This window comes from Leptosomus discolor, chromosome 4 (assembly GCF_034619465.1).
Source record: "Leptosomus discolor isolate bLepDis1 chromosome 4, bLepDis1.hap2, whole genome shotgun sequence".
Classification (NCBI taxonomy): Eukaryota; Metazoa; Chordata; class Aves; order Leptosomiformes; family Leptosomidae; genus Leptosomus; species Leptosomus discolor.
In genome coordinates, this window is record NC_141394.1 from 56,565,097 (window position 1) to 56,589,242 (window position 24,146).

At 43.9% G+C, this 24,146-nt stretch overlaps 1 protein-coding gene across 1 annotated transcript in view; it reads left to right on the forward strand.

Moving 5' to 3' along the window:
- The first annotated feature begins 2,302 nt into the window (after nt 1–2,302).
- BEND4 (BEN domain containing 4) overlaps nt 2,303–24,146 on the forward strand; it is a 29,486-nt gene continuing 7,642 nt past the window's right edge. Inside the window, exons 1-3 of the mRNA XM_086464535.1 lie at nt 2,303–2,693; nt 10,598–11,164; nt 23,991–24,082. Coding sequence (XP_086320661.1) covers nt 2,318–2,693; nt 10,598–11,164; nt 23,991–24,082 — 1,035 coding nt within the window. The 5' untranslated portion in view covers nt 2,303–2,317. The remainder of the gene's footprint in view (nt 2,694–10,597; nt 11,165–23,990; nt 24,083–24,146) is intronic.

Below are 24,146 nucleotides of genomic sequence, written 5' to 3' on the forward strand. Positions count from 1 at the left end.
TAGGCACAACATACAGCCTTTGGGCCAGGGCACCAGAGTCCCTCCTCTGACACTCAGGGGAGAAGAAAGTTTGGGGGAAAAAAAAACCCTCAAGACATTTTTTAGGTCTACATACCCAGAACAATCACTGAAAGCAGAGGAAAAGCCCAGCCTCCTCAAAAACAACTGAATGGGCATTGTGGGGTTCAGTGATGGGCACTGTCAAAAGCATTAGCAGAAACAAATTCAGTGCATAAAATATGTATTCCATTTTCCTCCTGGCTGAGGTCCCCGCCTCATTTCAGTGGCTTTGCACCCCATTAACCCCAAACCTGTTTCTCTCTTCATGTCCATAGAGACCCAGCATCTGCCAGCCCTGGGTTTCTCTGTGGTAGGCAAAGGTTGTTTCCTCCACCAGGAGCAGAGGGGTAGGTGTCAACACCAAAGAGTAGTGAGCTCCTAGGAATGTAGTTGACACCCAAGCAGGTAATTTTTGGCGGTTTATACGAATCTAACTATTAAGAGCCTCATATTAACTTTATACAATTTTGTTACTGTACTGACCCCTGATAGCTGCTGGCCACAGCTGTGGTAGAGGCCAGCTAGATGAGACAAGGTGGAGGACACATTTCATTTCTGAGTGGAAGCAAGTTTCTCTCACACTTATTTCCAATTTCTCTTTGGCATTACAGTACAATTTTTTTTTAAAGCACAGGCGATCAAAGAGTCAGAAAACAAAAAAGACTTATGATTGATTTTGCTTAAGCAAAATAGTGATTTCTATTACACTAGCCTTTACTTAGAGGCTTCTGGTTGCTATAAGGAATTGATTTATTCTAGTTGTCAAAAAAATCAAAATCAGAAACAGTCCAGCTCTTTGTATGCCCTGGATGAAAGAAGTGCCCGACTTGTAGTAGTTAGCTTGACTTTTCTGCCGGAGAGGGGCTGAAGACCACGGGAGTTAATTACATCAGTAGAGAAGGGTTGCTTTTCATTTCCAGCGAGCCTGACTCCGACTAAATAAATAAAGCTGAAACGAGAGAGCAATGACCACAATAAGTGGCCAAAACTCCACGTGATGACAGGGGAATGATTTCCCACCGCCACCGCTTAAATATAACTAAGGTGTTCTGTAATTTTACTTCCACAAGCCAGAGGGCTTATTGTAGTCCTGATAAATTATAGCAGCAGAAGCAGGAGAGAAGTGGGACAGAAGGAGGCAAACGTTAATGCAAAATATAAAATTACCCCGCAGAAAAGAATGGGGAGAGTGAGTGAGCGGTTTGTTATCGTGTATTTTTCTTCAACATATCATTCAGTTTCAGCTGTCTCCCATCTCACCCAGATCTCCACCATTTCTCAGAAACGTCTCTCGATGGCATCTCATTCTCTTCCTGTCTTTCACCAGCGTTTCATTATTTCTTAACTGTCCCTGAAAGGGTCTGGGCAGGAGGCGGAGGGGAGCGGGTGGCGGAGGGGAGCGGGCCGAGCCTGCGCCCCACGTGTCCGCCTCATTTAAGCAGTTTGTAAAAAGCGGGCGGGGGGGGGGGGGGGGGGTGGGGGGGGGGGGGGGGTTGGTTGGTGGCACGTTGTAAGTAATGTTAAATGTGATTAATCTCTTGGATTCCTGGAAATCTGACATGCATGAGTTACAGCAAAACCTCTTTTATTTCGCCATGAAATGCTTTTGCATAATGAGAAAGAAAATGTCCTCTGCGCCCTAATCAACTCTGACAGGTCCTGGACTCCCAAATACTTTTATTTATGGCATTATTTATTTCACCCCTAATAGCCGGGGAGGAGGGCCCGCGGCTCGCTCCGTGCGGGGACAGGAGGGGAGGGCCGGCCGCCCGGCGGGGCACCCGCGGCAGGGCTCCGCGCCCGGCGGAGGGGCCACAAAGTTTTCGCGGCGGCTCCAAGCTCCAAGCTCCGCGCAGCGCGGTACCCCGCGGCCACAGCGGGCCGGGCCGGGCCCGACCGGGCGGAGGCGGGAGGGCGGCGGGGGGGGGGGGGGGGGGGGGGGGCGGGCTCCGCGGCCGCTCGTCCCCCGCGGCGGCGCCCGGCGTCTCACCTGCCGCGGCGGGGGTGAGGGGGGGTGCCGGGGGCGGTGGCGGCCCCGCCAGGGCCCGCCTTCCCGCCCCGCTGCCATTAGCAGAGATTACCCTAAACACTTGCCGGTCGCCGCCCGTCTCCCTCCAGGCATTGGCGCGGCCGGCTGTCAATCAGGCCGGCGCCCCGCCGCGCCGGGGCTCCGCCGTGCCACAGAGACGAGCCGCGGCGGCGGCAGACACAGCCCCGGAGCGGGGCCGCGGCGGGCCGGGGGAGGCGGCGGCGGAGGATGGAGGAGGAGATGCAGCCGGCGGAGGAGGGGCCCAGCACCCCCAAAATCTACAAGCAGCGGAGCCCCTACAGCGTCCTGAAGACCTTCCCCGGGAAGCGGGCGGCGCTGGCCAAGCGCTACGAGAGACCCACCATGGTGGAGGTGCCCCGCGGGCGCGGAGCGGGGCAGCCCTTCCCGCACGCCGCCGAGCCGCTGCCCTACGCGCCACACGGCCCCTTCCCCAGCGGGCCCGCCCGCCCCGCCGCCGCCCCCGGCGCTGCCCAGGGCCACCCCCGCCCGCCGCCACCGCCGCCGCCACCGGCCCCGAGCTCCTCGGGCCGCTACGGCCCCTGCCCGGCGGCGGCGGGGGGCGGCGGCGCGGAGCTGAGCGCAGGTACCCGCAACTCCTTTCCTCCGCCGCGCAACTTCGCGGGGCACTTTGCAGCAGGCGGGAGCGGGATGGGGGCTGCGGGCTCCCCCCGCTCGCGCACCCCCCCCCCCGTACCCCTCTCCCTGGGGGGGGTGGGGCCTGGCGGCGGGGTCCCCCCCTTCGGGGCTGGCGGCGCCGGGCGCCCCTGGGGCTGGGCGCAGGGAGCGGGTGGGTCGGCCCGTCGGTCGGGCATCACTAAAGTTCCCGGAGGCGGGCGGGGCCGCTGTCTGGGCCGGGGTCGTTGCCCCGCCGGTGTCGCCCCCGGGGCGAGGGGGGGGTGGCGGCCGCCGCCGTCGGGGCTGTGCCGTCAGCCGGCCGTGACTTGACGGGGCAGGCGGCCGCCGGGCGGTTCGCACCTGCGGGAGCGCCGCTGCCGTCGGCGGGGCGGGCCGGGGCGGGGGGGGGCAGCCCCGGGCCGGGCGCTCCGCCGCGGTCGCGGCCGGGGAGGGCGGCGGGCTGGGGCTGGGGCTGGCTGCCGGAGGGAGCTGCTGGTGATGGAGAGGCTGCTGTTAGAGAGGAGGTGATTTTAACAGAAAGAAAATACATCGGCTGCTTGCCTGCACCGCTTTCATAAGATGCAGCGAGGAACAGGAGATCAGATTTTTTAATTTTTTTTTTTTCTTTAAAGGTGTAAGATAGTGAGATGCTGAATGCATATCTTTCTTCTAGTGATGGCTTGGAGTTAAAAACCACGTAGATCTTGATATGCAACCTAAATTTGGCATCAGGAAATGGGAAATTGCATCTTTAAGCAGAGTACAATCAAAAATGAATTACAATAAATCCTATATAATTGCATAGGTCATTCTCTTTAATGAGATTTTATTAACCTGACTGTCAAGCTTTTGAGTCAGGCAGATATTTTATCTTCTTCAACTGATAAAAGTGTCAGCTATAAACCACCATATAAATATTCATAAATCTACACATCTGTGGCAGCCTATCAGCATCATTCTTTTGGACATTAAAAGCATTCTAATTACTTTCTGTCTAGCAGAGCTGAAATGCTGCCTGTTATAGTATGTGCTTGGCAGGCATGATTGCTTTTGTTTGCCATCACAAATAGCAGCATCCTATTTTATATACTGATGGTCCAGAATATATTCAGGGTTTGACTGAACAGGATGAATATTATGAAGCACCATCTGGTTTTGATAACATCGGGTATATTAACTCATCTGTTAATTTTTGACACATCATTGATTTATTTATTTAGAAAAATTGGATCCTGTTTTGGTATGTTGCTGTTTGCCTTTGTAACAAATGTGATGACATTTCCTTACTAAACAGGGAGATATGCTAGTTAATAGGATATATGGCTATGTTTTAATGCCTGTTTTCGCTCAGAAGCAGACGTGTACGGGATGAATTTATCATGTCTTGTTACAAATATTTCAAGTACTTTACAAAAAAAGTTTAATACTTGAATAGATTAGCCTGAAAATTCACAGCTCTGACGTGTAGTCTCGTGATCCATGGCAGAAGGTCATGTTTTCTTTTTTTCTTGAAGTTACTTCTTATTTTAAATTCCCAAATGGTGGTATTTCAGTATTATTTTTTGTGTGGCCCACAATCAAAACACTGGTGATATATGTGACATCTACGTTTCTTTACAGAAGCAGATTACGCCATGGAGAACACTCAGCTGTCTGGTAGATGATATACGAGGCCATATTCACAGCAAAGTCCTCTGGGCTTTGATGAGCAGAAGTTTGGACTTTCTTCTGCCCCTGTAGACTGTAGGAGTCTAGAGGGGGCTTCAGGAGCTAGAGCAGGCTTCAAAGTTTGCCATTGATTCAGTCCTGTGCTAAAGAAAAAAAAAAGATAGTTAAGGAACTGCTTTTTGTGCACTGAAGTTCTGTGAGTTCCCTGTCCCGTCACCTGCACATCCAGGCTTTACTTTTACTTTAGGTTCCTATGTGGGTCCCAACGTACCCTTCTCTCAGCTAAGACTTAAGTACCAAGCAAAACAGAACAGGAGAAAACAAACTAAAAACTTGCTACAGGGGCTGATAAAGCAAGAGGCAAGGTTTAGACCTCCTGGACATTGTAATCCCTGAGGTACTGGTGCTTTGCTGAGCTATGCACCCCTGTCCTTCCTGCTCAGTGATGGAGAAATACCAGGCGCCTTGTGTTGGAGGAGCCATAGCACCGGTAAGCTGAGCAGGGAGCTGTTGAGGGTGAGCTACTTGGGACCTTGGGGTTGTATGTATGTGAAGTACTTCCATCCTGTCATCCAGAGCCTTGAAATCCTCTTAAAAAAGTTGTGAGCCAGTTTAATAGCTCAGGCTGCCTCTGGGGAGCAGAGCTGGGGTTTTTTCCCTGCGGAGTGGGAGCTTTTGCGTGTGCTCCATGCACAGTCGCTCTGCGCTTTGCCCAGTGCCTGCAGGGTCTCTGCCCACCCAGCCCCTGCGTTCCCCACAGCAGCAAGGGGTGTGGGCTGAGCCCTTTCCAGAACACTTCTTAGCCAGAAGTTCATCTCCCCAATGGCGGGTGTTGAGAGAAGGATCCTTCCCTTAGCAGGTGTTCGGCCGCAGGTGCACTGAGTTGTTCTTCACAAGGCAGACAGTCACCATCCATGACTTGCACAGTTTTAGCACTTGGCGGGTGCTTACTTGAAAGGAGGGGTGGAGGGCTGTAGGTCACAGTTTTGTAGGGACACTCATTTATTAAGTTCAGTTTCAGAGATTCCACTCTTTTTGCTGATACCTCTTCACTTGTGCAGGCAACAGTGAGCAAGCTGGCTAGTAAAACACCATTCCTGGGATGTCTAACTCTCCACAAGCAACTTAAACACTTGATGCAGTTGGTTCTTGCTCTTCAAGCATGACATTTCTCGCCCCTTGGGATTCAGAGCACCAAGTTTGCTTTTGGGAGTGGGGACCTCAAACACAGCCACAAGTAAGGATGCTTCTGTATTTTTGGAGCTTTTCCTAATGGTTAGAGCTCTTACCAAGAATTAATGGTTTCTTCCTCAGTCCCTCTCTAAGAGACCACCCTGGCCTACAGACTACTGTGTTGCAGGGAAAGATCCTACATGAGAAATGTCATCTTACAATAAAAGATGTGGAGCTGCACTGCAAGACAAGTCTTCTCTCTCCTCTAGTGAATAGTGGTTACTCTGCTGCTGCTGCAGAGTAAGCCATACAAATGAATACGTTCAAAGCACTAGCAGATACCCATTTTCTCGTGTAAAATATTAATTCTTTATTAGTTTATTCAGATTATTTTCCTGGTATGAAGACAATATGTGCTTTGTCTTTGGTAGCACATGCGTTAAACAGTATCGTAGTTCACCAGAGAAACTCCTCTTCTTTAGGAAAGCATGATGTAGACCTTACAGTGTACCTTAAAATTTAAGGTGGGCTTTCATGGAAAGCAGAGAAAGAAGAGCAGAGCTGCCCTAGAGGTGTTACTCCAGTGCCAACAACCTGGCATATTTAACATGACCAGTTAATAAAGCTCTGTCATGCCTGGACGGTAAGAAGTGTTTTATGTGAACAGAGAAGGTGAAGATCATTATTTTTGCCTTAGCTGAGGAATTTGAAACATTCCTCTGGAAGTAGATCTGTCAGATCAGTACTGAAATAGCCAAACACTTGTAGTCTTCATCCACTGGACTGTCTCAGTGATCTTCACGCAAAATGCCCAAGAAAGCATCTCTTAGTCATGGGAGGTGTCAAGTGCTCTCAATTTTGTGACCCAAGCATAGATATTTACAGCAGTGTTCATATCTAAGAACATAATGGCAAATTGTATGCATGGACAAAGCCATTTGGGGGGTACAGAGCTGCTGCCCCACAATCTAAATTAATAATAATATAATAATCAGACAAATCAAGAAATACAAATCATCTGGCGAGAGGACTGCAAAGTGAAGAGTGAGATGATTGAAGTTGTGAAGGAACCTGGACTTTTGAATCTTGCTGAAAATTACACACCAATGAGTACATTCGCTGCAGGGGAGAATATATGGTATTCAGACCCACTCAGTAGTTATAAAGATGACTTTTTAAACCAGCTGCCCAAGACTACAAAGAAAACTGTGGAAAAGCCATGACCTGAATCCAGAGCCATTGAGACCAAACACAATGCCTTATTAATAAAGCTGTCTGGTCTGAGTATTGAAAAGATCCTTGAGTGTAGGAAAAGCTGATGTTATACCTGCCAATCTTTCCAGACATCTTTTCTGATGCATCAATGTAAATCATCAGATTGGGTTTCAGAAGTTTGCTCTTACTAAAATCCTGGTTTTAGTCTGGCAGTTGGATAGCTAAGTACCATAGTTCAGCATCAATGAGAAAAGGATGTAAAGGAGAATGCTATATCTAGGAGTTGGTACCTCATTTGCGATAGTATCTTCTGCTTGCTTGCACTCTTGAATAACCTAGTTAGGAATACTTATACTTTTAGCAGTTTAATCCTGCTCTATTAGCACTTTACGGGCCTGATCCGGGAAGTCCACCTTCAGGCAAAAGTCTAGTTAAAGTCAATAGATGTTGTGTAAGACTAAAGACTGCAGGGTCTGCGACATTAGAATTACATGGTTGGTGAGCATTGTAATAGGGAAGAGGAATATCACAATAAGACTTTAATAAAACGCTTTACACTGTTTCAGTCCGGTGCAGTCATTTCAATAGAATCCTCCTTTCCTAGAAAATACATACATTACGTTAAATCAATTAAGAATCATAGATCAGTGATTATTCCGTAGTAATCACATAAAAACAACTTTTTGTCGTTTCTTAGTGATTAGACATTGCACAGTGCTTGCATTTCTAATTACAGTCAGTCCATAAAAGCTGAAATCCCAATTTCTGTGATATATGCTAAATGGGCAGCATTTGTTTTTATTTTTTCTCCATCACAAAAAATAACTGCAGTTATTCTCAGTTAGGATTGTTCAGACTGCGGGTACTTGTACCATTACTGGTGCAGAAGTCACTTCAAAGTGGTACCCACTTCAGCACAGAGCCAGATGTTTCCAGAATGTGTGCTGAGAGCATCCCTCACTATGGCTGCCCAGTGGTACCCACAAAAAAAGCATTTGCAAATCTTTGTGCTAGCGTTTCAGAATAGCCCTGCCTTGTCATGACTTTCATTTTTATATCTTTGAGTATGAGTTAAAGTTAAGAAAAAAACAGTGATTGCTGTTACTGTGTCTTTGTAGTAGATCTGATACTGAACTGAAGATTAAATCAATGCTGTCATTTTCTGTATAACATTTCAGTTACATTTTAAGCCATTATCACAGTGAATGTGGCTAATCCATTCAATTTTACAACAAAACTAATCATTAATTTTATCTTTACTGATGTTAGTGTGTATTATAGCATCCTTCAGAACTGGTATTTGAAATGTCAGGTTACTTTCTGCCATATTTTAGGAGAAACCTTACTATTAGAATGACATCTTTTATACTGATCTAATCCCTTTTCAGTTGTTTCATTCATATTTTGGCCCTTGCAACAAGGATATGCAAAGAATGAGTAACTGTTTTGTCAACAGGGACCATAATGATTAAAATACAAACAGTGACTATGACTTCAGGTCTGGAATCGGATTATAGGATTAAAATGAATGAAAAAACTGCTCTGTAGTAGGATTGCAAAGTTCCAATCAATATCGTCCTGTAATAATTTTAAAGGGAAAATGTGGGAAGTAAAGAAATAAGGCAAAGAAAGCACAACTTGAGGTTGTTAGTGATGCTTCAGTTTCTTGATTTTCTTTTGGTTTATCAGGGGGTCCCAGCTAGAAAGCTGCAATGTCACTGGCATTCCCATTCTTTTAATTCATATTATATCTGTTGTGCTGTGTTATTTTGCACTTGCATCGGAAAGCTTAAAAACAGCTGGCCTTAGCTCAGTGCAGTAAAAGGGAAGGCAGGACAGCAGGTATGGAGGCTACAAAGCACCTAGCACCTCACCAGCACCTCTTGCAAAGGGGGCAGCAGCACCTTTGAGTTTGTAGTGTGGCCAGAGGGTGTTGCCTAACGTTTTGGATAAAAGATGTGTTGGAGAAATCTGCCCTGGATCATCTGAGCCCATCTACAAGGGTGTAGTACGACTCATTAGCACAGGAGGCTGATTGCAAGGGTGCTTTAGGTGGTCTCAGGGCCACCCCAATCCTTCACATGCTGGTGGGCTCTCTGTGCTTGGCCCTGGGCAGCCGCGTAGCCTAGTGCTGAGCCTCTGCTTACGCTGTCCGCCTAACACCCCTCTTACGGTTAAGTCCTTGGGAGGTCACACCCTTGGGTTTTATGCCAGGGAGGTCTACTTGGGCTGCATTTGAGACTGAAAGCATTTGTATGCTGCTTCAGCCCTGCCCCCTTTGCAGAGATCTGGAGGATGGTAAAAATGCAAATTAGTGTTATTTCAAATATTCTGCAGGCCAGCTGTACTAACCTCAGTGTGAAGTAGATTTTCCACCAGAAGGTATATCTTCTGGATCGTGGAGAAGTACCATGAGAAGTGCCACCTCTTAAAGGCCTGAATTCTGAACGTTTCTGTTCTTTACGTATTATCAGTGTGATAAGGCTATGTTTTTGTCTCTAGTGATGAAGTTAAGATAAATGAAGGTCTGGGGTGCTTAGTCTCATGCATCTGTAGCAGGTTGCCTTTTCAGAAGTAAATGCATTTGTCACTTTCTAAAAGTCAAGCCTGCCTGAGAAGAGCTCTCCAAAATTGGCAGCACTTAAACCTACCAGTCTTTTTTTTTTTTGTCTCATGCAAAATGTTAGTTACATCTTTTTAGACACCTAGGGGAACTCAGCTATGAGTAAGCTAAAAAAATTTTAACAGGTGTTATTTTTATTGGGGAACCTAACATATCATAGAATAAATGTCTTGGTCATTTTCCATCTTGGTCCAAGAACCGTTACGGCCCCTTGAGCTATATACATAGACACTGCAGAAATGAACCATCCTGCTATGTAGGTTTAGTTTGTACCTGCTATTGCTCCCTGAGATGTGACGCCTCCTGCCATTAGAGGCAAGGCTGACTAGGTGCGGCATGGCATCCTTATCCTACTTCCAGAGCCAAGCTGCTGCTTCCAGAAACTGCTGCAGAGCCCCACATAGTTTCCTGATTATGTCCAGAGCAGCTTGAAGAACTCTGCACTGCTCTCTACTGCATGATACTGGCCTACCCACAAACTAACTCATAGGAGGTCAGCCAGACAGAAAAAATCCTCTGCTGACCAGAGGGGCTGCACATTGTACATTTGATATGTTTCCTTGGAGTAAGAAGAAGGTTTTACACCTATCACTCTTGAGTTGTTCTTGGACATGCCTGGAATCTGAAGCAAAAGTAACAGAAGGAAAGATCGTAGAATTGGGGGGGGTGTAACATGAAGTGTCCCGTGCCCAATGTCAAGCAAGTGCAGCAAAGATGAAAGGGAGAAAAAACAAAGTTTGGAAGCCTTGTTGGAGAGGAGCAGGGTATAGGACAAAGGTGTAGTGCAAAGTCCTGCAAATATGTACAGGCAATGCCCACCAGCAGCTTGAAATAGACTTCCAGAGAAGTACTTACTTGAACTTCTACTTGGAGCAAATTGGGTGGAATTTGTATTTTCTTCCCCATTTTCCTGACTTAATCGCTCTGAAAGAAGATGGCAGTAAGCAGTGACTATCATCACAATGCATTTCTGATTAACAGCAAGGGCACAAGGGCACTCTCAAAATAGAAGCAAAGTCGGGATTGTTTTAAATCACAGTGTTGCAGAAGTATTAAAGCAGAAGCCATAATGTTAATGTGTCCAGAAATAAAATGCATGCTACTGTAACAGTTGTGTACATTCATCTAGCTGCTACTGCCTGGCATAACCTTTTGCATTAGGTTTCTGTGATTCATCTTTTTTTTTGTTGCAGAGAGTCGAATGATTCTGGATGCCTTTGCCCAACAATGCAGCCGGGTTCTAAGTCTCTTAAATTGTGGTGGAAAACTGCTGGACAACAATCACTCTCAGTCCATGATTTCTTGTATAAAGCAGGAAAACCCAAATTATAGTGAAAGACAAGAGCAATGTCAGCTTGGGAAAATGGTCCATAGTCAGACGTCAGACATTTTAGACATAGAGATGCAGTATATGCAAAAGAAACAACAAACCTCAGCCTTTCTGAGAGTTTTTACCGATTCCCTTCAGAACTATTTGCTTTCTGGGAGCTTCCCTTCTCAGAACACCTCATCAGTAAATGATTTTAGCCATTTGGCAGATGTGGATCCACTTTCAACCTCTCCAGTACACACTTTAGGTGGATGGACATCTCCAGCAACATCTGAATCTCATGGTCACCCATCATCTTCTACACTTCCAGAGGAGGAAGAGGAGGAAGAGGAAGAAGGTTACTGCCCTCGTTGTCAAGAGCTAGAGCAGGAGGTAATTTCATTGCAACAAGAAAATGAGGAACTTCGTAGAAAACTGGAGAGCATTCCAGGTAAATAATCCCCTGCCATATAATGTTGTCAGTCAGTGATAAAAACAGTTTGGGTAATAGTTTGGTTTAAGTTCTAGTTGGTTTTTAAGGTTGCGATCGTGGTAATCAAACACTGGAATTTGTCTCCAGCCAAAATCCCTATAGCTATGCCCACTGGAAGAATATCTGCTGGTTCTTATCCATATGAACCTTGAGTCCTAGACTAGTATGTGTTCAGCATGGGATGTACTTGTAATCCCAAATTCCAAGCATCAGTTGGCTTGTCATAGTAATTTCAAATGCTTTTATACCTTATTATGTATCTTGTTCTTTAAGTGATATTGCAGTGTACAAACCTCATTCCCTTTTGGGGCTCATTTTTTGATTATTTAAAGAAATTTAACTGTTCAAAGGTACATCCACACTTTTTAACTGAACAGTATCTCTCAAGTTGCTCTTAGCTCAGTGAGAAGCATAAATACATCTCCTCCCATCCATCTTCACATAAAACCTGAAAAAAAAAAAGATTGACAGCATCTCCAGTTCAGCAATACCTAGCAGCCGCTGGGAGAGAGAAAGCAGACAGAAAAAACTCATCTAATAGAAACCCTATCTGTGAAAAACTTCTCTTGCCCCTTTAAACTTAGGACTTCTCACTGTTAAGATGTATCGAGACACCTGAAGAGTGGTATCAGGTATCTTGGACCCATATCCTCTAAACTTTAAGCACAAGCAAAAATGGACCTCAAATAATAATACTGAAAGCAGATTGGAATTTAGCAAAGAAAATAAGTATACCACACACTTCTGACATATATAAACGCGACGGAGATGCACCTTTGCTAGCTAAAGTTTGAGGTGCTTAGGGAAGATCCATGCAAAGTTAATTGAACTAATCCCTAAATGGCAGAAAAGCACAGATAATATAGCATGGGCTGTAAGAGAGAAAATAATCCAAATATGCTAACTATTCAGAAAGGAGGAAGGCAACCAGCTACTGCCTCAATATGTAGATGCAGTTGCAAAATCTGAGCAAAAAGTAAGCAGCAGTCTTCATAATTATTCTCCCCAGCTATCAGTGCTGTATTATCCGTTGTTCGTATTACATTGTATTTTTCTTCTGTGTATTGGTCCCTAGGAGTACCAGCAAATTCCATAAGCAACATTGTTTAGGGTAGAGAAAACCCAAAATTTAGAATACTTCCCCCACCCCTTCCAAAATCTGGGATCACCATAACATGTACACTCTCACTGGATTCAGTAGTGGTTCATACATCATGTGGAAACATTGTGTGACAAAGGGAATCGTGTGGATTTCAACTGCACTTGAACCCTAGCTTCAGGTGTGTAAGACTGAAAATGATCGTTACAGTCTATAACCTGACCTACAGCTTTCATTCAGTCACCTGTATTGAACCCAGTAATCTTTTTGATTTTGACTAAAGCTTAACTTACATTTGACTCAAGTAATACCTCAGAAAGCCTCCAGTCCTGAGTTGGAGACTCTGGTGAGCAGTGGCTCTACCTCTTACCTCTGACCCTGACTCAGTGGTTGATCACACTCCTGAAAATGTGTGCCTTATTCCCTGCCTGACTATCTGAAATCAGCTTCTAGCCATTGACTTTTATGCTTTACTCTCCACTAAATGAAGTGCTGTATAGGACTTGGTACTTTTTGTGGTTGAAGGTACTTAGAGATTGAAAGCTGACTTAATTTCCATCTTGGATAAACTAAGCAGAGCTGTTTGAAACTCCTCAAATTAGTTGAATCCTTCTTTGCAGTTCTTTTCTCCCCTTCTCCTCATTTCTTCAAAAATCTGGGCACTGGAAATACATGCGATATGTTCCTATCTGCCTGAGCAAAGGTGAATAGTCTCTTTGTTCCCGCCCATGGTTGCCCTGGTCATTTGGCCATTGGTCATGCAGCTGAGTTTCTCATTCTGTACACGTTTCTTCCTAGACATGCATACTTTGCGTTTGGCTGTGTTTGTGTACTAAGTGATCCAGATTACTTTGGCTGCCCTGTTTTCGTACTGTTTGCTGGTTCATCAATTTCTGTATCATCCAGTTTGTTGGGGTTTTTTTATTGTTGTTTTTTAAATCAACTTTGTGATTCTGGTTAGAAGTGTTGAATGGCACTGAGGCTGCTGTCAGTCCCTCTTGAGCCCTGTGAGAAATGCATCTATTCATGATGATTCCCCCAATGACAAATACCTAAGGTGTCATTAGCAGGTTCTTAATCCGTATATGCTATAGTCTACTGATGTTGTGTGTGGCTGCTTTTGCAGTCAGATAGCTCGTGGTAGTTAGTTAAATGCCCTTCAGGAATCTAAGTATATTATATCTGTTCAACCTAACTTTTTCAAGTGAACCTATAATCTCATCAAAGAATGACAATCAGGAAAGTCTGATAGATCCACTTTCCATAAGACTATTTTGACTGGCATTAATTATATTCATATTATTTAGTTTTTCATCAGTTGAATCCCTTTGCAATTGCCTGTATTTTGCTAGGATTAATGGTGGGCTAAGCAGCCAGTATTTACCTTTACAGTTACCCTTCATCTCCCTTTAAAAGAGAGATAAACATATGTAAACATAGTCATTTTTCACCCCCCAGGAGTAATGAAACACCTTGTTAACGGCGTATCAAAATAGGTAGACAAACATAAAATAAATGTGCAAGGATATATGACTTCATCAGTCAACCTAAAATCATCATCAAATGCATCTGCTGCTGTCTGGGTGACATATACAGAAAGGTCTAAAGTGACCCAGGTGTTTGGGGAAGTGTTAAGAGCCACAGAAGGTGCCCTCAGATTTTGCTACACGGTAGGACAGAAGTCTGAGCTCCCCAGGCAGTCCCACAGTCACCACTGAGCAAGGTTAATCAAAAACCAACTAAAGGCAATGTCTAATTATTTTATCTCCAGTGCTGATTTTGCTCCAGTGAGCTTCTGCTACCAAAGAGGCTGGCAGAAATTTTTCTGTGACTTGAAATGCCCAACTCTGTATGTAAATGGGTGCAACACCTGTTCTCTGAGCATTTTTTTTTCCCATCAAGACATTACGTACCTCGGGAGGGAGCCAGAAGGCCCTCTGCAGAGGGTTTCAGTGTTGTTTGCCACCATCTATCACGTCAGAGTTATCTCAGAGCACTAGCTTTCTTCCTTGCTCATTCATGTGACTCGTACTGGGCATCCTACAGGCCAGGCAAGGCAGTTAGCGCAGGGGAGAAGCGACTGTGGAGGCAGCTAGGTGGGCATGGATGCTGCCATACTGTCCCATCAAGCTGCTGAAAGAGCAGGTTTTTTGACATAGTGGTTTTCCCTCTCATACTTGAGGGAGGTGGGCCAGAGCTGCTGGGCAAGGCTGGCAGGGACCCCATGGGGCAGTGGGATGTGTGCACTGTGCCCTCCCCATCGGTGCTGAGGCTCCCACTAGCAACCCTGTCAACAGAAGATAAAAGCACCAACCCTTCCCTTCTGCTCTATAACCACCTATGAATCATGTTATCCTTTTCCTGAAATACTTTGCATTTCTTTTTTTTTTTTTACTTTCCATATGCAAAAGCCCTTTTAAAATCCATGAGAGTTTGCGATCTAAAAATAGTTACCACTGTACATCTCTGCCTCTAGCTCTGCAAAGCACCATTTGCATGGCTCACAAAGAGGCTACTGGGAAGAAGAGTGTTTTCTCAGCAGATGTAAAGGCAAAGACTTTTTTTTAACAAATATTACAGAAGACATACCTTCCTGTAGCTTTTGGACACAGAAAATAAGACTTCAGTTTTCAGAACTCAGCCCTGTTGCTGTAGAAGCCCTCCAGTCCTGTAGGATCTTTTTGCCCATAGCCTAGCATCACTCTTTGGCAGATCACTACTGGAGATGATTACATGGGTGAAATATTGCATATGTTTTAGTGGTTGTTCAGGTTTTTTTCAAGAAATACTCATTTGATTTGACTGAAAAAATACTTAAATTTGTGTGAAATCTTATTTGTTTCAGCTGTGGAATAAATGAAGAAAAATTCATATTTCAGTGCTCTGGTTTTGGAGCAATGTGACATCTTGCAATTTCTGCAGTTTTCCTCAATTTTTTTTTTTTAGGCAAAAACATTAACTGGATATTTTCAGTTTTAAATTCAACTAAAAAAAAAAAAAGACATTATCATTCATTGTGTTATTTTGTATTGTTTTGAAAAACACTTAAAGATTAGATAATTCCTGGAAGGAGTTTGGCAAACTTGTCATTGGCGCTCCAAGATTTTGAGACCATCAAGACAGAGCAAAGCAACCTATCTATATGTAGAGAAAAATGTCTCCTAATCTCTTTCCTCTCTATAAATATTACTAAGGCTGTGATACATTCCCAACAATGAAATTAAAGACTTATTTGTGAGACTGAATGTGAGACCTGGATTTAGACCCTCTAATATATAAGGTTATTAAGCACTTCTCCTTCACTGCTGTCAGCAGGACTTTCTCACAGCTTTCAGCCTAAAAGGGAGAAAATATTTCCGGGTCGTTGAAGAAAAGGCCAGGAGTGATGAGTGAGGGTTTGCCTCCTGGTGCTCCAGCTTTGCTGCATGGTTTCAGGCAAACCAGCCTGAAAGTAGTGAAAAAGTACAAATAAGTAAGCTGAAGCAGTGTGTGATAAATACAGTAATTATTCTTACCTTGTTGGCCCGGCAGCAAAAAATACACCAGCAAACCTTGGGAGAATGGGTGTGAAAAACCCCCTCAAATGTAGAGAGGTGATCACCTACAGAGACGTCGTTCATGGTGGCTGGAAGTAGCCAAAGCAAAGCGGGATTTGCAGGTAGAGTTAATATCAATGTAATTGAAAAAGTCAGACAAGTTTTCCAGAAGGTTTTGTGTGCCCAAGGCTTGACTCCTTTTTCCTGACTATATTGGATGATCTAATAAAAGATATTACTTTTCCCTACAAATCCTGTCTCCTTTATACTTTCAGAGCATCGCGTTTCCAAAGAGCCTACCGCAGCAGCAGTGTAGATAAAGCAGCCATCAAGGGTTATGACGAACGCTTTTTCATGTCCTTTTTTTTTTTTGTCCTTTTTCTTGATGTTCACGTTTAACCACTTCTTTGGTTTCCCTTGATGTTCTGGGTGTTTTGGTCTGATCTCTGGCCTCGTTCTGCTGTTCAGCTTCAAAGCATGAAGTTACTTCAGGAGGAGAGAGCCTTGAGCACGGTCACCCAGTGTTTGGCACGAGAACCCCTTTGAATTTGAAGCATGGCTTTGCTTGCAGCTTGGGGTGACAGCTTAGTTTGCTAAACCAGCCTGAGTACAAAAACTTACTGAAACACATAACTGCAGCAGTCTGGGGCTTTACTAATCTGTTTCTCCATGCTTCCCCTCACTGAGGAGGGGGTCAGGTTTCTTGGCCTACCTCGAGGAGCAAGAGCTGCTGGGAGTTTTGTGGGTAGCTGCGGTTCAGCCTGATGGGACTGAAATACCCAGTCTCAACTTCGGTTTGCACTTTGCAGGTCAGCGTTTGTTATTTTAGTGACACAAACTGCTGTCCCCGCTCGTCGGGGGCTCCTTGGTTTCCCTGTTAGTTATCAGCAGTATAAATGTGTAGAAGATTTACAGGGGAGGTCCCTGCCCTGAAGAATTCATGGCTGAAAGGGAGGACACAAAGAGGTACTTTCTATTAAGTAGAAGAAAGTGAGGAGGCACAGACAGAAACAAAAGCCACAGGAGCATGTGGCAGCATCACTTAAATGACAGATGCACAGCTGACTTGTTTTATCTCTTTTCTTCTGTTCAGGCAGAGGTACACATCCCAGGGGCATATGGAAGGGACACATTCTTTCTTCTTTGTGGAAGAAATATTTTTGCAAAAGAAAATTAAAAGAAATACGATAGCTTTTCAGATGCAGGTTAACAGAAATAAAATGGTTTTCACTCCACCTGGAAAACACAACTGTGAGGGATTTTAAAAGTAACGGGATATTTGCTGTGAATTTTTCTCTCTTCTCTGCTTTTGGCAGGTGTGTGGGTCAATCTTTTTAGCCAATCTTTAACACACTTCTGTGTGTGATGTCGATTCTCTGATTTCTGCTGGCTGCTGTCACTACAAATGGGTGCTGGTTTTATTTTACCATCCAGTTACAAACATCCAAATTTGTAGGGTCTTGAGTACCGAGATCAGTTCCTCTTTACTAACCCCCATCTCTCCTTGCCCCTTGCTCTTTTTCCAGCTCATCACACCCCAACAACTTGTCTTCACAGCCTGTCCATGCAGCTTTCGCTGCCTTGGAGCTGACTATTGAAATAAATGAGCATATGAGCTAAAATAATCCAAGCCATGTTATACTGCACACTTGTCCATATCTCAGGCAGAGAAGGCATCTCCATTAATGTTATAAGAAATTCACACCGCCATGTAGTTCGTCAGCAGGTTCCCTATCATTTGTTACATCTTTTTGACAGTTGAGCATCAATTTAGAAATGCCCTGCAATGAACCCTGAGTGAAGCATCACTCAAGGTCAAGCAAAGGAGGATGCATTGCAATGCTGAGCCAGTCTTGACTATCAGCTGCTGGTCTGAGCGGGGTGGATGTAGATGTACACCCTTCCCAATTCTCCTCCTCACTGGCAAGTCAGAAGTAAATGGTCTTGAATGCTAAGGGATTCGTTTTCTGCTGTGCAAAGCACCAGGAGAAATACTAGCCAGTGTCGGCTACAGAGCACAAAATCTCATTATGAACAGAATAAACCAGAGTTCTTACTGTCTGCTGTGGGGCTGAGCCCACCGTGGGGAGACACGCAGCCAAGCCAGGGGGTGAGCCATGCCCTTCTTGCTAGGGCTGTCTGATGCTGTGGGAGAGGTTGGAGATGTACCTTATTTACATTGGAGATATGCCTTATTTACAGACAGCCCAAGTATCCCTTCATAGCGCTGTGCTTTGGCAATACAAACAGCCCTGGAGTGCGTTACACTGGAGGCCACATTTTGGGGAGGATAAATGAGAGCCCTCATTTTGGCAGATACCAATACAAGTGATTGTGGCTCAATAACATTTATAATGAGAAAAACCCCAGCCCAAACCAATAATAGAGATGTTCTTGGCACTTTGTAAAAAGTTGGAAACAATTATTAGAGCCAAAGGTTAAAAATAAAAAGAAAAAAAAGAGTGAGCGATAATTGGGAAACATTGAAAGCGTGTTGTTGAAGGCCCCAAAAGACTATCTAGGAGGAAATGTTTCATGCTGGTTACAAAAACAACCAGCTTAGAGGGAAAGTGAAGGAACAGTTAGAAACATAACAAATGGAGTAGAGGGGAAGTTGATAGTGATGAGTAAAAAGCAGAGGTTGGGATCAGTGGAAATGGAATAATTAAACCTGGAGCACTCTATTAAGGAGGCATTCTTTCCCTGGCAAATTAAAGGAAAAATAAGGCATTGTAATAACGGTATCGGACAATTATCAGGTAGCAATAATAGGTTTTGTCAATAATATGGAACTGCTTATTGAGTATTTCTGTTCTGGTACTTGTGAAGAGTAAAATGATGCAGTCACATCAATATGATGGTGATGGTAAGCAGGTAGAAATATTTTCCATTTCCACTGTAACTCTGGGTGTTAGCACACATTCAGCAGTGGCTTCAGGTGGGACTGCAACCTCAGCTGTCTGCTGCAACTCTCTCCCAAGGTGGGGACAGCTGAAGAGCTTGCTAGTCAGCGCTAGGATTGCCGGCCTTTTTAGGAATGATGAAGAGATGCTGATTCCAGCCCAGGTTATCAGACAGAGTGGTTCAAGAGTGGAGTCAGGAGTCCCTCTTTCAGAGACTGGCATTGCCAGGAGAGCTGCAGCAAAGGCCGCCAGGAGCAGTAACTGCTTGGGCACATCAGCTTTTTGTCCCTAAGTGCACATCAGCTTATTACGAAAAGCGTTAGGTAGCTGATTCCAGAGTGTGATGTTTTCAAAATCATGAAATTTGGACAACTCACTTCAGGAGCTAAAACAACAATGAAGGTGGGCAAAGATTTGACTATGATTTTCTTTATGTTTTGGAATATTTCAGATGTCCAGAGGACTGAAAGATGCAAATACTGTATGGTATCTTTTTTTAAAAGGACACATGAGATGTCCTGGATGACTGGAGGCTCATTGGCCTGATACTGAGCCCAGACAAACAAATTGCACAGCTGATGCCGGCTTCAATTAATAGAGTACTAAAAGAGAATAACGGGGTTAGTACCAGGCAACATTTTGCCAAATTATGGTGTTGATGAGGGTATTGCAGATATTCAGGGTGTTATATAATATTATATTACAAAACATTCTTTTAAAAATGTGATTGTATTTATATTCAGCAAATGGCCATGATGCAGTTGAATTTCTGGAGGGATTCTTTGTGAAACTGTTCACAGCCTGTGTTTTTAATACTTTCATCGCTGAAAGAAAGCATCCAGTCATTGCTCACAGCTTGCAAGTGGTGCAGAGGTAGCAGTGAGTGAGGAAGATGAGAGGTGATATACTTGGCTGAACAAGGTGCAGCATTACTGTGTGTTGAGGCACAGAGGACATTGCTCTACTTAGTTTCAGCCCCTGGGAAATGGACACTGAGAAAGGCTTTTGGAGGACATGGTGGCTTTCTGGCCAAGTATTGATGGACAGTGTGGCCAAAAAGGCTGGCATGGTCTTTGACTGTACAGACACATAGGTAGGTGTAGGGACCAACATGAGCCCAGCACCTCGGGAAGGTCAGTGTTGAGCTTAGCAAAGAGAAGACAGAGACATGATTTCACCACTAACTAGTAAGTACATAACTGGTGACAGGCATTTTCCAGTTCTTTTCCAAAGATTTTACAAAACCCAATCAAAGGAAAAAAAAAATGGAGACTTGAAATAAGGTGTGTGTTTCTGAGGGTGGAATAGCACACGCTGTACAAGCCAAGAGTAGAAAATGCATCTCTGGGTGATAACGACTTGAGTTGTACCCACTGATGCTGTCTGGTGCAAAGAGGATTTAGTCTGGGAGTTGCTGTGTTGTGTGGCAGGTCAGACTGAGAGGTCACAGCCTGGCTTTTGTCATCGTCGCAGTCGGTGGCCACCACACCGTTCAACTATTTATTAAAAGTTAGGAAACTCCACAGAGAAAGCTGTGACAAGCTATGCCAAAGCAGCACTTGTTACAGCGTACAGATGCCTAGAATAACAACGAAGTCATACAACTTGGATCAATAAACAGCAAAGACCTGCCACTTCTTATGTATGTCCTGCTTAGTAACTGCTTAGCACCTTAGCAAGACCAGCCTTCCCCAGTATGGGAAGTCCCCTGTAGTACTTCTTCTTTGCCTTTTAGCTCCTGCAAAGATCGCACTCTTCTTTCGCTGCAGGCCAGGTTACTTTGCCACTTCCAATGTCTTTTCTGAGGCATTGACACTTTCAGAAAGTAAAGGCTGTGGATGATTCTTCCTAATGGGCAGGAAAATTACTGCCTCCCCGTAGGCTTTCTACTAAATCATAACAAGCAAGTGTTATTTTGACATCAGCGTCTTTCCCATTGGTTACAGTAGACACAGATCGCTGTTGGTGATGTCAGTGATAGTGGATATGTGCATAAGCCTGCAGAGAATCTGCTCTCGGGGTTATGATCTTGTTAACTCTCTAGAGACAAGTCAGAGAAATACAAAATAAACAAGCTAGTAGGTTTAAATGATTTTTCATCCTCGTAGTTGGGAGCCACAGGCTCTTGCAAAGTTAGGTTTGCTGCAGGGTTTGGAGGAAACGGTTCCTCTTATCTCTTGTCAAAGAGACTATTTGCAGAGCTGTTAAGAGGGGAGACACAAGCAAAACCGAAGCTTTGACTCTTGGCCTTGTGCTACCCTCTTTGTGGCTTCCTTTAGGCTTCAGTTCACACAGCAGCCCAAGAAGTCTGGCTTTGCAAGTAGCATCTGGTGTTTGAAAGGCTGAGGTTATTTGTACCAACAGCAAACTGTGATGTACAATGGCTTTACCAGTCAAAAGTCCTTAGTCTAGTCACTAGAATGGTAACAAAATCATACAGTTTTGTGCTTGAAACATTACTGCTTGTATGAAGATAGAAGCATTTATAAGCTTCAGACAGCTTTTAGTACCTTCGTATTTCCCACCGGTAATGGGAAAGCATTTTGTCATCAGAACACAGTTAAAGTAGAGCTGTACTTCATCTGCTAGGGACACAACAGGTTAAATAATTTCCTATTGTCTTCTCACTTGTGCCCCATCTGTTTGGAAGAACATAGGTAAATACATCTTTGGATAGCCTGCAGTGAAATTACTGTGGGTAAAATACAATCCTGCTGTGAGATCAGCTCCTAAAAATTAGAAATTTTTGATGCATTGTGTTCAGTTCCACATAATTGCAGGTAATAGTACCAAGTGTGGCTGAGAGCTATCGGGTCATCACCAGGGACTTTTGCTAATAGAGATAACCAGAAGAGCAAGTGCACACTTCACAGACTGTTTTGAGTACAGCTTCACGGGGACCAAAGAAGTCTAAAGCTTCCAGGTACTGCCGATACTTTGGCAACTGTGTCCTCAGTGAGCTTGCTAAACATTTTTATTAGCTTTTGTGACACATTGAGACAGGGCAGGAGGATACTGCGCAAGTATCTCTGATTTCCCAAGTATCACTCAGCTCTCCTCCAAGTCCAAGTATCGGGCATCTTTCAGGCAGTAGTACAACCACCCATCATAGCCTCTTTCATCCTTATTGTCACTTTGCAGGAGATGCCAGGATCTCATGGGAGACACGGGTTGCCCCTGGTGTCTTACACTCAGGTGGGAGGTTTTGCTGACTTTGTCACAGGGTTTCTGACACTGCCCAGGGTGGCGAGCCTCCGCGATCCTTGTGCCTCTTTCTTGGACACCTACTTAATCAGAGAGTAACCTGTGCACGGGCATTCCTAGTTTAATCTTCATTTTGGACGTGCTAGACAGCAAACACACACAGAGTGTAAGAAAAGGGTCCTAAAATACAATCTGATCCTTCAGCCCATCCACATGGAAGAAAAAAAACAACCTCTTTTTCCCACATATACTTTCCTGTATATAAAAAAAAGGGGGGAAAAGCCAAATCCTTTTTTTGCCACACCTTATGAATATCCAGTGTCCTAAAACATTACCTGTGGTTATTTTTCTCCTTTATTCCGTGTAAGAACTTCTTGTATTCAATTTTTTGATTGCTGCTATATGCTAAATACACAGTTGTCGTTACAGGAAGGCCACAGAACATGTTGGTCGGACTATTAAGCTCGACTGCCCTTCTGACTTTTTCAGAATTGAAACATTTTCAGAAACCATCCAATGACAATTAAAGGTGCTTTTTTTCCTGCAAAAAGAAAGCATCCAGGCTCCTGCTTGTGTGTAGCAGCTATACTTCTGAGACACTGCCCTGGCCTAGCAATAAGCAGTAAAGTCGCTGTTGAAATAGAACAGGAACAAGTCACTTGAAATGCTAACTTCTGCCTGACACGTAACCTCCTAACATCCTATTGCAAAGTGTAATATATCAAATGAAACAGGAGTAAATACACTGATGCATTGTCTTTATGACATGGGGTGAAAGAACATAGGAATTTATTATTCTTATTGGGCATGACTTCTGTATGTAGACTGCTGGATGTAACGCTGCTTAGCCCTTAGTAAAGAGGCTGTTTTGCACAGAGTAAAGGTATTTTGCACCCTGTCTGCCCAGATAGGGGCATAGTTGCTGCACAGTGTGAATGCCCAGGAAAGAGTGCAAAATACCTATAAATCCTACCTTGGGACATTCTCAGTGATTTCAGCACTTACTTTCAGATTGCCAGCTTAAGACAAAGCCCAAAACACATTTTTCCAGGTGCAGAGGCTGAATGCCAAGAAATAATTAAAAAAAAAAAAAAAAAAAAGAAAGAAAAAAGAGAAGGAACACTGAAATATTTTTCTCTGTATTTTTAGCTGAAGCTAAGATTATCTCTGAATATTTTACAAAAGCAACCTGTACAAAATGTGAGAGTGATAAGGTACCTTAAAAATTATGCTTATTTAGTCTTGCACAAGTCAGTCATAATGTTGGGTTAATATCTGTTTAATTCTCCTATGGTGTTTCAGGCTCGGGAGAAAAGCACTGCATCTCAAAAATACTCCAGAGTTAATCAGGGATATGGCAGCATCTGCTTAAGAGAGACCCGTAATTGAATCATCCCTAATTAACCTATCACCTTGGCAGAAGGGAATAGGATGTTGGTACCACTACTGAAATGGATGAGAGTGATGAAAATGGAAGGGGGGGAGAATGAGGGAAAGAGAAATAAAACAATTTGCCTAACACCTAGTTTTATAACAAATTTGGGAGGAGGGAGGGAAAAGAAATTAAAGTATATGAATCATTAAATCTGTTCAGTATAGTTAATCAGACTGTAGTTTCACAAACATTTGCGCGTATTTACATGTTAATCAGTGCATGATTTAGGTCCAAGAAATGTTTTCTCCTATGTATAGTTTGGGCTGTTTACAGTATTTACAGATTGTTTTTTTCATTATAATTACTGCTGACCTAATTTGTATTTGTAATAATTATAATTTCAATCTAGGAATAAAAAAATCTTTGGAAACTAGTGGGCAGAAAATAAAAGCAATGTCAGAGATCTCAACATAGGAAATAATACAACATCCATCATATATTTATTGAATGAAATGTCTGCACAAATTAAAATGAGAAGTATTTCCTGTTTGAAATAAATCTCACAGACGTACAAAACAGATCCTGAAGAACATTGCTTGATTTAATATTGTTGTTCGATTTTGTGCTAGATAGCTAATATACAGTAATTGCAATTTGTTTCATACAGTGCCCTGCCAGACTGTTTTAGATTATTTGAAGACTGTACTTCAGCATCACAACCAGCTTATGGTACCACAGCCAACAGACCATCCGACTGAGGTAGTATACAGTGAAGACAAGCTACTTCTCTTTATGTTTGACAATTCATTGAAAATATGTAGGC